Source organism: Hypanus sabinus, chromosome 10 (assembly GCF_030144855.1).
Source record: "Hypanus sabinus isolate sHypSab1 chromosome 10, sHypSab1.hap1, whole genome shotgun sequence".
In the NCBI taxonomy this organism is placed as follows: Eukaryota; Metazoa; Chordata; class Chondrichthyes; order Myliobatiformes; family Dasyatidae; genus Hypanus; species Hypanus sabinus.
The window spans coordinates 7840320-7856545 of NC_082715.1; the positions used below are offsets into that span (position 1 = coordinate 7840320).

The window sequence follows — 16226 nt, forward strand, 5'->3', positions numbered from 1 at the left end:
CTATCTTCCGTATTTGCACTTTAATTTAAATTTCTATTATGGCTATAAACATTAACGAGCTCTGATTTGAATATTTATAAGTCCCAAATGAAAATAATAGGAAGTGTTTTAATGGAACTGCAGAGATATGCGAATGATTGGTTTTGACATTTGATTTCAGTCTTGGAGGGAGTTTGTCTAATGCTTATTGACATTACTTGTCCAAATAGCCCCCTCACAGGTTAGTGGTGTAATGAAGGATAGTGTGCAGCAGAGGACTGTCAATCTCTCCTGGAAGGAACCGGATCATCCCAATGGAGTCATCACTGAATATGAGATCAAGTACTATGAGAAGGTGAGAACTGCACAAACATGTAAATACCTACACCCGCCTTGACTGATCCTTCATCAACCACAAAACAGATTCCAGTTGCAACAAAAATAGCTTTATTTATTTATTTGTTTGTTTGTTTGCTTAATTATTATCAATCTATCTGTCTTATTATCTGTCTGTCTATCTATTTATCTCTCTGTTTATCTGTCTATCTATGACTGTCCATCTGTCTCCCTATCTATATATCTGTTGGCCTGTCTACCTGTCTATCTATTTATCCATCTATCTATCTATTTATCTCTCTGTCTATCTGTTTATCTATCAATATATCTGTCTGCCTGTCTATCTATCTATCCATTTATCTATCAGTCTATCTGTTTATCTCTCTGTCTATCTGACTCCCTATCTATATATCTTCTGCCTATCTACCTATTAAGCTGTCTACCAGTCTATCTGTCTACCAGTCTATCTAACTATCTGCTTATCTGTTTATCCATCCATCAATCAGTCTTTCTATCTATCATTCTATCTATCTGTCTGTCTGTCTGTCTATCTATCTGAATATCTATCTGTCCATCTTTTGATTTATTTATTTATTTATACGGCTGGTTAGCAATGCAACATGGATTAGACCTTTCTGGGTCTTTAAGCCTTGCCACCCCAGCAGACACAATTTAATCCTAACCCAATCACAGGATAATTTACAATGGCCAAGGTTCGTCTTTGGACTGTTGGAGGGCCCACGCCTCCTATGGGGAGGACGTACAGAGACATCTGACAGAGTGGCACCAGAACTGAACTTTGAACTCTGGAACACTCCCAGCTGTAATAGTGCTGTGCTAACCGCTATGCTCTTGTGGCACCCATTTTGTTTAGTGATTAGCATTTCATTGGATAGCTTCTGGACTGCCTTTGACCAGAAACCTCTCCCTGATGATGAAAGCAAATCGGAATGAATGGGTTAACTAACAGGAGTGTTTGATGACTCTGGGCTCGTACTAACTGCAGTTTAGAAGAATGGGCGGAGGGGTGTGGTGCAGATCTCATTGAAATGTGTTGAATATCGCGAGGCACAGAGAGGATGTGCAGCAGATGTTTACAATAGTGGTTAAGTCTTGGTCCAGAGGACATGGCCTCAGAATAAAAGGATGTCCCATGAGAACAGGGATGAGAAGAAGGTGGTAACTCTGTGGAATTAATTGCTAAAGATGGCTGTGGAAGCCAAGTTATTGGGTATATTTAAAGCAGAGTTTGATAGCTTCTTGATTAGTAGGACTGTCAAAGGTTATGGGAAAAGGCAGGACAATAGGGTTGAGAGGGAAAATAAATCCGCCATGAGGGAATGCCAGAGCAAACTCGATGGGCCAAATGCTCCAATTCTGCTCCAAAGTCTTATAGTCCTATGGAAATGATTTGCTTGCATTTGGAGCGTGGACGGGACATTATCATCGTTGCAATTCAGCCCTTTATAACCCAGAGTGATTGATTGTCAATACACAATGTTATATCCATGGCCTTTGACTTCAAAACTAAGGTGGATTTGATGGAAAATGGGTAATTAAGAAGTGGGCCGCAGGACTGTGGTTTGAAGTTCTAAAGGGATATTTACGTCAGGAGGGAATCCGTGTAGGGAAAGATGCTGACTTTGTTTAGGCTGATAGGGTTAAAATTCAAACAGTAAGCAACACCTTTTTCTCATGGTGGTGGCGTTAGAGGAGATATGTTTAATGTTAAATGGAGGAAAATTCAGGCCTGATGTCAGAGGTAGAGGGGTCCTGGAATGCACTGCTGGGATGGTGATTAGGATCTGATACAAATGAGTGGCATGGTAGCATACTGGTTATCAAAACGCAGTAACATGGGTTCAATTCCCACCACTGCCTATGAGGAGCTTGTAGTTCTTCCCATGACTGCGTGGGTTTTCTCCAGGTGCTCTGATTTCCTCCCACAGTCCAAAGACCTACCGATTAGTCATTGTAAATTGTCCCTTGATTAGGCTAAGATTAAATCAGGGGATTGCTGTGTGGTGCATCTCAAAGGGCCTATTCTGCACCATATGTCAATGAATAAAATAAACAAACAATAGGGATGCTTAAAAGACTCCTAGATAGGCATATGTGGACATAGAAGAAAAATAGAGGGTTATGGGCCATGTAGGAGGGAAGGGTTGAAAGATGCAGAGCACGTTAAAAGCTGGCAGAACATTGTGGGCTGAAGGGCCTGTACTGTGCTGTAATCTTCCATGTTCTATGAAACCAGAGAGGAAGAAAGGTAATGGGAAACACAGGAAATGATCCACAGTGCGGAGTGAGGGAGGATGGAAAAGTGTAATCATTGATGTCAAAGAGTGTGTAGTCAGTGATATTCTCTGCTGATGGACATTGGAATGAATTAGATTCACCATTATTGGGAAAGGTGTGGGGCATTTTTTTTCAAGAGTAGCTAAAGCATCTTTGAAGAGCTAGAAGATCGCGACAGGCATTGGGCTCTTGAAATGCTAGTTGAGCGGTAACTTTGAGGGATCTCTGGACATGAATCCTGAAATATATATTTCTTCATCTTCTCAGACAATGATATTTTTTACAAATATTCCCCTTAGTTAAGCTAAATATTCAATTATGATGCAGCTTCTCTCCCCTTCCTCTCCCCCTAGGATCTCATTCGATACTGTACATCTCTCCCAAACCTACCCCTGGCACAATTCTGAACCACATCACTGGTTCAGGAGCCTGATGGTTGGTGGGTGATAACTGTTCCTGAATCTGAAGGTGTGGGACCTAAGGCTCCTGTACCTCCTGCCCAATGGTACTAATGAGATAAGGAACCCAATTTTACAGCAGGAGAAGGAGCCTTCCTTATTACTCATTCATGGGAAAAATAGAGGCATATATCATCATTACTTTTTTTTATTTCTGATTTAAAACAAAGGAAGACGTTTTTGCAAAATGATGGTTAAGTATCAAATTTTTCAAGAGTTTTTTTAAGCTATGCAAGGTGATTTGATATGGCAACATAGGAGGGAAGGGTTAAATTGATCTTAGGGTAGGTTAAAAGGTCAGCTCAACATTGTGGGCTGAAGGGCCTGTACTGTGCGGTAATGTTACTTTTTCTGTAACACCATCTGAGAATTCACCTATCGGCAGGTAGAGGACCTACTATGTGTTGGCTCTTTATTTTTGTCTTTGCCTCTACTTGCAAAGGAAGACATCATCAATATTACTTGATCTGCTAGCATTGGAGAGGAACCAGAGGGCATTAACGTGAATGATTCTGGGATTGAAAGGGTAAAAGTACGAAGAGCTTTTGAAGGCTCTGGGTCTGTACTCACTGGAGGTTAGAAGCATGGCAGGGTGGGTGGATCTCACTGAAACCTACGTTGGAAGGCCTACGTCTAGTGGGTGTGGAGAGGATGTTTCCTACTGTTGGGGAGTCTAGAACCAGCGCGCCCAACCTCAGCACAAAGCAGGGGCCCCCACCTTTGTTAAGCCATGGACCCCTACCATTAATCAAGGGTTCTGTAGACCCCAGAATGGGAACCCCCGGAATATGTCCACTTAGAACAGAGATGAGGAGGAATTTCTTTAGCCAGAGTGTAATGAATCTGTGAAATTTGTTGCCACAGGCAGCTGTGGAGACTGAGTCATTGGGTATTTTTAAAGCAGAGGTATGTTAGGTTCTTGATTAGTCAGCACGTCAGAGGTTATGGAAAGAATGCAGGGGAATGGGGTTGAGAAGGAAAATATGTCAGCCATGATGAAATTGCAGAGCAGACTCAATGGGTCAAATGGCCTAAATCTGCTCCTGTGTCTTGTGATCCAATAATCATTTGGCTCAGTAGATCTCCAGGTATAAAAGCAGTGCAGATTCATGCCATTATAATGGAAAGAAAGTCCTTGTCATAACATAATGGCTGTCCGGGCAGTATCAGTAGAACATAACCGTGGTCCCAAACATTGACGTTAACTAATCAGATTAAATTCGCAGGTCGTTCTCAATATACCAATTACAAAACCCCAGAGATTAATTCACTGGGCTGCTCACACTCCCTCTACAGCAGTAAATGGCTTCTCGATGCTAAGTGGAAGACATTTTCTCTGAAGCTAGTTCTGCTACGCAGATGAAGTGATCAAAATGAATTAGTGCTGGAACAAAGTATTGGTTCCAATCTCTGTGTGCATTAAACAGAGACCATATGAAAGCTGAGTTCTTCCTTTTGAGAGATTTAATCTGAACAAAGATGAAAGTATTAAAATAATAGACCAAAATAAGCTTTAAAAAGCCTCTTTTAACAAGATGGGATATGACTAGATAGAATATAATAGGTTCCCATGGGTAAATTACAAAACTATAATTCAATCAGGAGGTTCAGGTGATGTCATAAGCTGCACGATCGAAGCTCTTGTGGTCTGTGGATATTATTTGAATCTTTCAATTGAATAAACATCCTTTAACTTATTCCTGGAAATGCCATATACTATGATACACCAGTAAGAATTACTTTTGGGAAATTAATTCCAAGAACATAGAGTCATCGACCATTACAGCACAAGCACAGGCCCTTCAGGACATTGAAACCGTGCTGAGCTGATTCTCTGTCTAGTCCCACCTCCCTGAATCTCGACCATATCTCTCCTGCAGCTATGTACCTGTCCAAACTTCTCTTAAACATTATAATTGAACTCACATCCACCACTTCCACCGCTGGCATGTTCTACTTTTGCACCACCCTCTCAGTGAAAACGTTTCCCCTCACCTTGTACCCTGGAGGTATGTGGAGGCTTGGTCATTAGAGAGAATTAAAGAGCAGATGGATGCATTTTTATAACACAGACTGTACAACATAGGGTCAGAAATGGGACACCACAATAGCATAACAGTTAGCATGACACTATGGAAATCAGAGAGTACTGGGCACTGATAACTTATCAGGAAATCAAGCCTAGGAATTATGAGAAGAATTAAGGATTAACTCTATCATTCTGTATAGTTCCATGTATTAGGAATTTCCATTGGTCAGGGTGTGACATGCAACAAACAACATTCAACAATTATAAAAATAAAGGGTTATTTAAGAATTAGAGATTACAGTATAGATTTGGATAAATGTGCATAAATACAGACTGTAAGCACAAGTAAGTATGTACAATGTAAACAGCATTATAAAAAGATGAAAGTGCAGTAATAGGGGTAATAGAGGGTGTGGGGAAGGGCTAACTAAAATAATTAATCTGATTAACTGCCTGGGGGGGATCTTTTAAGATACCATGAAGTTTTTGTTTTAATAGATCTTTCCAGAAGGGATGTTTTGGAAAGGGCCGCTGTAGGGTGGGTAGTGCTGCAATGATTTTCTTGCCCACTTCTTTGTCCTGAACACATACAAGTCCTGCAGTGACGATAAATTCTTTTCTGCTGACCTGATAGATCTCTGTAGTTTTCATATATCGTGAGAGGATGCTGTACCAAACCAGACAGTCATGGCTGATGTGAGGATGCTCTCTGTGATGGCAGTGGAGAATTGCACTGGGCTGTTCTGGGAAAGATGGAACTTTACCAACTACTACAAGAGGACCATCCTCTGCTGAGCTTTTTTGTTAATGAAGGAGGTACGGTTCTCTAAAGAGGTCCTGCGGAATAATGATGACCAGGAACCTGAATGGTGAAATGGTATTAACTGTAAAGATGTTGGTGGTGAGTGGCGCTGGGAAATTATGCTAGGAAAACCAGATCACCCAGCATGAAAAATAGTCAGAGAGGTACCTATGCTTTTTTATTACTGCTAAGTTCTTGGTGAAATTGACATTAAAATGACAGAAATATTCATTGTCACATTTCAGTTTGGTTATATATATTGACTTCCATTACAATTGAATTTCTAAGCAATTATATGAATGTTGGCTTTGGAGAGGATGCCAAAGAGGTTTGCCAGGATGTTGCCTGGATTAGAGAGGTTGGACAAACTGCGGTTGCTTTCTCTGGAGTGGTGAAGACTGAGGGCCAATCCTGTCGAGGTTTATGAGATCATGAGAAGCATCGATAGAGTAGGCAGACAATATCTTTTTCCAGGGGTTCATGTATCTAATACCAGAGGGCATGGATTTAAGATGAGAGATAGTAATTTCAAAGGAGACATATGAGGCAAGTTTTTTTATATAGAGAGTGGTGGGTGCCTGGAATGAACAGTTTAGGGTGTTGGTAGAGGCAAACACATTAAAGAAGCGAGATAGAATTATGAGTATGAGTAAAATGGAAGGATAAGAACATTGTCAGTTCAATTGTCATTTAACCATTGTCATTTAGCCAGCTGGGACAGCGTTACTGTGAGGTCCAAGTGCAAAGACACACACGGTGAGCACACACAAGGTCACAATCACGTAAAAAGAGCCCTGATGCTAACACCGACCCCCTCACCCCACCCCCCCCGCAGAAAGGATTATTTATGTTGGCCAATTGATGACTGATAGGTTCAGCACAACATTGTGGGCCGAAGGGCCTGTTCCTCTGCTGTACTCTTCTATGTTCTAAATGTGACAATTCAGGAGAGGTGGACATTTCCAGGATATAACACAAAACATTCAAATACGAAAACCCTGCGATGAATTATAATCCAACATCAGTCACATTCTTTCACAGTAGAATGAGCTTGTAGGTCAGTTCCTGTGGTCTACTGTTCTGTGTTCTGTTTTCTGTTGTAATAATTTTAAATACTTCCTCCCACATCTTAATCTCACTGCGGCCTTTAATATTTTTTTTCAGAATCTAAAAGATCGCACCTACTCCACCGTAAAATCTACCTCAACCTCAACCACCATCAATAACTTGAAACCAGGCACAGCCTATATATTCCAGATCCGGGCCTTTACCACTGCAGGTTATGGAAGCTACAGCCCCAGGCTAGAGGTCTTAACCCTAGAAGAGACGACAGGTAAGAGTCATCAACGTTCTGCACTGTAAGGCAATTAGAGACGTTCAAGCAGAGTCAGCCTGATGCATGTTGTTTGTAAACAAAAGCAGTCACGAGATATCCCAAAATTCTGGAGGAACTCATCAAATCAGGCACCGTTCAGGAGGCGATAAACCATCAATGTTTTAGGTCGATTCCCTATATCGGGACTGGAAAGTAAGTGGGTGGAAACCAGAATAAGAAGGTGGGAGAAGGGAAAGGAGTACAAGATTTATGATCGAAGATTGTTTAATGTCATTTCCCGTAGATAAGCGTAAAAAACAAAATAGTTGTTACTCCAGATCCAATGTAGCACAAAAAACACAATAAGATAAAGAACACAATAATAAAAAGAACAAATATGGCTATATAAGATAGCTTATATACATGGTCCTGATGAAGAGTCTCGGCCCAAAACATTGACTGCTCGTTTCCACGGATGCTGCCCGACCTGCTGAGTTCCTCCAGTGTGTTGTATAGACTGATTGTATGCCCATAAAGTGATAGTAGACACAGGAGCATAAGGTGCCTGACAGGAAATGATAAAGTAGTGATGGTTGGGGGAGTGGGTGGAGGTGTTGATCAGCCTTACTGCTTAGGGAATTTACTCCAGGATTGTGTATGGAGACATAATGTAGATGATCATAAATTTATCGATTTTGGTAACAAATTTACTTTGAGCTTTGAAGTAACTGTTTTTGAGTCTGGTGGCCCTGCCATGGATCTAAGATAGCCTCCTCCCTGATGGGAGTGGGACAAACAGTCCATGGTGAGGGTGTGTGGGATCCTTCATGATATTGCTGGACTTTATCTGGCACTTTTCCAGATATATGTCCTTGATGTTCGGTAGACTGGTGTCGGTGATGTGTTGGCTACCCGTTGTTTTGACTACTCACTGACCCTTCCTGTCTGCCGCAGTGCAGTTTCCATACCAAGCAGTGACGCAGCATGTTAGGGTGCTCTCTTCAGCCTCTTCAGAAAGTAAAGACATAGGTGAGCTTTCCTGACTGTGTAGAATGTGTCCTGGGACCTTGAGAGATTCTGTGAGATGTGCACTCCCAGGAGGTTGAAACTGCTCACAGTTTCCACCGCTCTGCCGCCAACGTAAAGAGGGGTGTGAGTTCTCCTGGAGTCAATAACTCCCGGGGTCAGGGGGCACCTGTGTTGTGGATGATAGGAAGGGAGGAGCAGTTGTACATCCTGACAGACTGACGTCTGTTGGTTAGGAAGTCCAACACCCAGTCATGCAATGGTATATTTAGGCTGAGGAGTGGGAGTTTGTGATACAAGCTGGCAGGTAATAGGTGACATAAGTGAGGAGGAAGGTGATGGGTGGGGAAGGGAGGGTGAAGAAGCTGGGAGAGGATAGTAGGATGAGGTAAAGGACTGAAGAAGAAGGAAGAAGGTCAAGTATCTTCACAACGTCCACTGCAAAAGGCAGAACCTCCTGGTGGCCACCCATTTCAATTCAACTTCCCATTCCCTTTCTGACACGTCAGTCCATGCAGCAGTTCCCACCCTAGGGTCCACAGACCCCTTGCTTAATAGCATTGGTCCATGGCATAAGAAAAAGATGGGAACCTCTGGTCTACAGCCTCTTCTCTTGCAATAATGAGGTAAAACTCTGATTGGAGCAGTACCTTATATTCCATCTGGGTAGCCGCCAAACTGATGGCATAAACATTGAATTACATTGTAATTTCTCCCCCTTTCCCTCCTCCATTTTCCATTCCACATTCTGACTTCCCCTCACCTTTTCTCTTCCCCTCTCATGCCCATCGCCTACCTCTAGTTTCTCTCCCCTTCCCCTTTCCCCCATAGTCTACTGCCCTCTCCTATCAGATTCCTTCTTCTTCAGCCCTTTACTTCTTCCACCTGTCACCTCCCAACTTCAGAGTGCAACAGCCCCCATCCCCCAGCTACCCACTTCCATTTCACCTGATCTCATCTATCACCTGCCAGTTTCTATCCTCCCCTTGACGCCACCATCTTATTCTGGCTTCTTTCCCCTTAGGCCCAAAGTGTCAACTGTTCCTTCCCCTCCATAAGCACTGCCTGGCTTTCAGAGTTGATCCACCGTATTGTGCTCAGGGTATCTGAAACAACTTCTATGTCTTAGAGGTATCCCATGCTGTTCTTCAAGGACAGTGGGATCAATTACAGCAGAAGCAGAGGACTCGATTGTCTGACAGATTTATTTGCTAGTTAGTTTCCCACAGCAGTTAAGAACCATCAAGTGAAGGTAGAATCTCTGCCTTGAGAATAGAGTGTAATAAATAAGTAAGTATTATACTGTTTGTGCCAGCCTGCATCACGCCACAGTATTGATAATCAGTGCATTGTGTTATTAGAGATTTTAATGACGAGCATCTTTCCATGAGGTTGTAGTTTCATGTTTATACCCTCCACCACCCCCAAGGCTAAATGTATTTATTGGGATGGTTGGGGGAGTGCATTCTCATCAGATTTCTGAACGAGATACCATAGGTCTATACACTCAGTGGCCACTTTATTATTTAACTCCTGTACCTAATAAAGTGGGCACTGAATGTATGTTTATGGTCGTCTGTTGTTGTAGCCCATCCACTTCAAGGTCTGACGTGTTGTGCAGTCAGAGATGCTCTTCTGCACACCACTGTTGTAGCGTGTGGTTATTTGAGTTACTGTCGCCTTCCTGTCAGCCTGAACCAGTCTGATCAGTTTTCTCTGACGTCTCTCATGAATAACACATTTTTGCCCACAGAGCTACAACTCACTGGATGCTTTTTTGTTTTTTGCACCATTCTCTGTCAACTCTGGAGACTACTGAGTGAGAAAATCTCAGGAGATTAGCAGTTTCTGAGATACTCAGACTACCCCGTCTGGCACCAGCAATCAAACACAGTCAAGGTCACTCAGATCACATTTCTTCCCCATTTTGATGTTTGCTCTGAACAACAACGAAACATCATGACCACATCTGTATGCTTTTATGCACTGAGTTGCTGCCACATGATTGGCTGATTAGATAATTGCATTAACAAGTAGGTGTACAGGTATGTCTAGTAAAGTGGCAATTGCATATATAATGGGACAATTAACTTTGCAAGTCGTGCACCATGCAGCCAGGAATGCTGTGGGAAGTTTAATATATTAATGATTCAAGAACTACTCCAGCAGCTTTTTATCATAAGGTATACTGAAAGATCCAACCACTTACATTGTGTTAACTCTGCATGGGATAGCTGGATCCTGCAAACACAGATGCCAATAGACAGCTCCTTAGGAGAATATTGTACTTGATTCTAGTGATCACTTTGCTACTATGCCTATGAATATTTGGTGAAAATAGGACTAGTATTATCTGTGGCATATATAGATAATACTAGTCCCATTTTTACCAAGTATTAGGTGGCAGGATAGAGCTAGATCTCTACCATAGTTGGTGCAAGGCGCTCTTTCTCTCTGTCAGCCAGGTCAGCCCTGGACAAGGGGTAGCACCAGTTTTGCCTCCTCCTCCCCCCCCCCCCCCCAAGTCAAGGTCACGTGAAGCCACAGGATCTGGTGATGGAGGTCGTATGAGCAGCTGGTGCATATCACAAGTCCTGGTTATGTGACCACTGACACCAGGCAGACAATCTCTGAAGAGTGTAGATAATGGCTGGGGTCACCTGTCATGTAAAGACACTGCCCAAAAGGAGGCAATGGCAAACCACTTCTGTTGAAAAATTTGCCCAGAACGGTAATGGTGAAGACCATAATCGCCCACGTCATACAACATGGCATGTAATGATGGTGATGACTGTCTGTGGGTGGCTATACATCAATACCATCCTCCCAAAATAAATATATCGATACTTTGTGTAAACCTGATTTTTCAGTGTTAGAGTTATGCTACTTCAGGAAATGTTGAGAATGGTAAAATTCACCAAGTTTTTTTTTTAACCAAGAACAATGTTTTTTGCTGTGGATTTTGTACCACAAAATAGTAAAGCAAATTTCATTACAAGGTCAGCTGTACATATCTCATCATCTCCAGCCTAATTCCACCGACTCCTTTGAAGGTTGGATCTTTTGCACTCTGCTTAGTTTAATTTTTTAGAATAATTTTTTTATGGACATGGCTTTGTAATTTTAAACACATGCCCCTACACACAGTCATCTCCCAACAGGTATTTAAAAGATGTCTTCATTTTATTTATTAATAAATAGGATGTTCAAGATTCAAAATTGTTTCAGTGTAAAGGAAAACAAAATCATTGTTACTCCAGATCCAATGCAGCACAAAAAAAAACACACTTAGATAAAGAACACAAGAATAAAAAAAAACCTTAACTATAAATATGTACAATAGTCTATATACATAGATTGACTATGTGCTTAAAGTGACACTAGGGACAGGAGTGTCTGTACATAAGATGACTGATAGGAAATACTAAAATTTCAACCCAAAATGTCGACTGTTTATTAATTTCCATAGAAGCTGCCTAGCCTGCTGAGTTCCTCCAACATGTTAAGTGTGTTGCTCTGGATTTCCAGCATCTGCAGACTCCATTGTGCTAATGATAAAGTAGTGGTGATTTTGGGTTTAGATAGTGGGTGGAGGTGTTGCTCAGCCTTACTACTGTAACTGTTTTTGAGTCTGGTGGTCCTGGCATGAACACTTCATAGCCTCCTCCCTTATAGCTGTGGGACAAACAGTCTGTGAGCAGGGTGTGTGGGACCCTTCATGATGTTCCTGGCCCTTTTCCAGCACCTATCAGTATATATGCCCTTGATGGCAACATGTATCCTCTGTTCTGTGTGCTGGCATAAACTGACTGCTACATGATAATGCTTGTATATACTATTTGAAGGCTCACTATCCATTATATACTTTTAGATGTACTGCATATGGACTGTTAACTGCACTGACAGATGCTCTCGGTAAATTGGTGAATTAGTTTATTATTGTCACCTGTACCAAGTTAAAGTGAAAAACGTGTGTTTCATCTGTAAGTATAGATCAATTTATTTATAATGGTGCAGTCTGATCATTGAAATCAGTTGATTTGCATGGATGATATACAAGACATTTTCTTTGCTTCACCTCAGCACAAATGGCAGTAACTTCTCTCCGTGGCCACTTTATCACATAACTCCCGTGTCTAGTAAAGTGGTCACTAAGTGTACATTTGTGGTCTTCTGCGGCTGGAGCCCATCTGCTTCAAGGTTTGACATGTTGTGCATTCAGAGATGCTCTTCTGCACACCACTGTTGTAACGTGTGGCTATTTGAGTTACTGTCACCTTTTCATCAGCTTGAACCAGTCTGGCCATTCTCCTCTGACCTCTCTCATTAACAAGGCATTTTCACCCACAGAACTACAACTCACTTGATTTTTTTTTGCATCATTCTCTGTAAACTGTGCTGTAGAGTTCTCAACCTGGTGTCCACAGACTGTTTGGTTAATGATAAGGCTCATTGGCATAAAAAAAGGTTGAGAAGCTCTGCTCTAGAGACTATTGTGCATAGAAATACCAGATCAGCATTTTCTGAGTTACTCAAACCTCCCCTTCTGGCATTAGCCTTCGTTCTCCAGTCAACATAACTTCAATCACATTTCTTCCCCATTCTGATGTTTGGTCTGAACAACTGAACCTGTTGACCATGTCTGCTTGCTTTTATGCCTTGAGTTATTGCAACATGATTGGCTGATTAGATATTTAAATTAACAAGCAGGTTTGCCTAATAAAGTGGCCACTGAGTGTAAATTAGACCAATGTTATACATTGTCTGTTAGCACTTTACTGTTCTAATACTAGAGATCTGGTAGTGATCTGAATAATGTTGTTTCATGATGCGTACAGTAGTCTATCCACGGAGCAGTTAATTGACTGTGTTTCACATTATTCATTGACAATACTTTAATCTATTTATCACCTCCCAGCGTCTCAGTTCATTCCCCCCTCCTCATCCACACACCTTCCCCTTACCTAATCTCATTTGTCACCTGCCAGCTTCTCAGTTCATCCCCCCCCCCCCATCCACACACCTTGCTCTTACCTAATCTCATTTGTCACCTGCCAGCTTCTTAGTTCATTCCCCCCCCATCCACACACCTTGCTCTTACCTAATCTCATCTGTCAGCTGTCAGCTTCTGTTCCTTCCCCTTCCCCCCCCCCCACCACCCCACCTTCATATTCTGGTTTCTTTCCCCTTCCTTCCCTGTTCAGCTGAGGAGCCGCAGCTCAAAATATCAAACGTTTATCCATCTCCACGGATGCTGCCTGACCTGCTGAGTTCCTCCAGCAGTTTGTATGTGTTACTCTGAACTTCCAGCATCTTCAAAATCTCTTGTGTCTGTGGTAACTACATTTTGTGTGTGTAATAGGACATATGCTGTGTAATTGTACACTGTTTGCATTGTATGACGAATGCCACTTTACTTTCCTGCAATTAGATCATCATTGATAAATTGTTTATGTCACATCACATTCCTTTAACAATGTGTTTTTACATAAATCCACAATTAAAATATACAGCATTTCACAATAGTTCCTGTGAAAAAAACCACCAAAGATGAAGCAATGAATGCAAGACTATTGTATCTTTATGACTCTAAAACAGTTCAATTGTTAACAGAACATGTTGTAATTACATTGATATTGTTTAGTAGCTTAGTGATTAGCTCAACGCTTTATAGTACAGGCAACCTGTATTCAATTCCTGCAACTGCTTGTAAGGAGTTTGTGCTTCCTCTCTATGACTGCATGGGTTTTATCCCAGAGCTCTAGTTTCCTCCCTCAGTCCAAAGACTATAATGGTCGGTAGGTTAATTAGTCATTGTAAATCGTCCCAAGATTAGGCTAGGGTTAAATTGGGGAATAGCTGGATGGCATGGTGCAAAGTGAGAAAAGGGCCTATTCCACACTTAACTCTATAAATAAATAACTTGCACTTATTTACTGATAAAATTACATTTCATAACTGGAAAATAAGGTTGGAAAACAGTTTAAAAGTGTTTTATTGCACATGTCAAAATTTATCCTCCTCTTCATCAATATATGAATTGAATTGAATTGGCATTATTACTTACATCCTTCATATACATGAGGAGTAAAAATCTTTACATCTTTGTCTAAATGTGCAATGTGCAATTTATAGTAACTTATAATAAGCAGTATGTACAACAGGACAGTCAATATAACATAGAAGTACAATTGTATCACTGTGAATTAATCAATCTGGTGGCCTGGTGGGAGAGGCCTGTTGGTCCTCGCGTTTATGATGCAATAGTGTCCTGGATGGTAGCAGCAGGAACAGTTTCTGATTGGAATGACTTGGGTCCCCAATGATCTTTCAAGTCCTTTTTACACATCTGTCTTTGCTGGGCTGTCTGCACCACTCTCCGCAGAATCCTGCAATTGAGGGAGTTACAGTTTCCATACCTGGCAGTGATGCAGCCAGTCAGGATGCTCTCAAATGTGCCCCTGTAGAAAGATTTTGGGATTTGGGGCCCATACCAAACTTTTCCAACCGTCTGAGGTGAAAGAGTTGTTGTGCCTTTTTCACCACACAGCTGGTCAGTGATGTCACCCTCTCACCCCAGATCCATTGATGTCAATGGGGGTTAGCCTGTCTCCATTCCTCCTGTACTCCACAACCAGCTCCTTTGTTTTTGTGACATTGAGGAAGAGGTTGTTTTCTTGACACCACTGTGTCAGGGTGATGACTTCTTCTCTGTAGGCTGCCTCTTTATTATTTGCGATTTGGCCAATCAGTGTAGTATCATCTGCAAATGTAATTAGCATATTGGAGCTGTGGGTGGTGACACATTCATGGATAAACAGAGAGTAAAGGAGGGACTTAGGACCATGACCATGATTGTTCTTGGCAAATTTTTCTACAGATGTGATTTGCCATTGCTGTCTTCTTGGCAGTGTCTTTACAAGATGGGTGACCCCAACCATAATCAATACTATTCAGAGAATGACTGGTCAGTGTCTGTGGTCGCATAACCAGGATTTGTGATCTGCATCAGCTGCTCATATGACCATCCACCTCCTGCTCCCATGGCTTCACATGACATGGATCGGGGGGCTAGGCAGGTGCTACACCTTCCCAAGTGTACCAAGTTAGAGACATATCTCCAAACCGCCACCCATTAACTTACTATGAAAATTAATTCATATTCTTTAACATCAGCAAATATAATACTGAATTACATTGACTCTGAGCCCCCTCAAGAATACCTTGTCAATCATTAAGGTCATAATTCATTGTTGATTTTTACACTCAGTCCATAAAATAGGTAGTAATTTTATATTCATTCCATAATTGATCACCTCATCTTTTTATATTCATTTTGAACTGGAAAAATTCTATTCAAACAATACTCTGCTGTCAGATTTCTGAATTAACAATGAACCCAAGTACTATTTTCTTCTCTTCAGAATGAGGATCAAAATCAGGATTACTATCACTGATATATATTGTGAAATTTGTTGTTTTGTGACAAGGCCACAGCAGTTTCTCCAACAGCAACCAGACAGTTTATCTGCCCTCACTCTCAATGTTCATCTGACCGCAGAGCCACCACAAAACGCACAATCGATGAGCCACACAGGCAAACGTCATCAAAAACAGTGGATAAGCAACAGACATTGCAATACATAATAATAAAGTATAAGTTACAATATGCAACATATATATATATAAATACATATTGAAAATAAAATTAAGTAACGCAAAAAGAGAAAAAAAGTAACAAATGGTGAGGTAGTGTTCTTACTGATTTAAGGTTTTTTTTACGCAGTGCTATGCAAAGGCCTTAGGCACATACACAGTGCCTATAAAAAGTATTCACCCCTCTTGGAAGTTGTCATGTTTTATTATTTTACAACATCAAATTACAGTGGATTTAATTTTAGCTTTTTTTTACACTGATCAACTGAAAGAACTCATGTCTAAGTGAAAATAAATTTATACAAATTGGTCTAAAATTATTACAAT

General features: G+C 41.3%; 1 protein-coding gene across 7 annotated transcripts in view; it reads left to right on the forward strand.

The window, feature by feature from the left end:
* Positions 1-16226, forward strand: part of epha7 (eph receptor A7) — a 365611-nt gene that overhangs the window by 274803 nt on the left and 74582 nt on the right. For 5 of the 7 annotated variants that reach the window (XM_059981395.1, XM_059981388.1, XM_059981389.1 and 2 more), the window contains exons 6-7: positions 210-334; positions 7067-7235. The exons of the other annotated variants lie outside the window; for them this stretch is intronic. In XM_059981395.1, coding sequence (XP_059837378.1) covers positions 210-334; positions 7067-7235 — 294 coding nt within the window. The remainder of the gene's footprint in view (positions 1-209; positions 335-7066; positions 7236-16226) is intronic. 7 annotated transcript variants of the gene reach the window in all.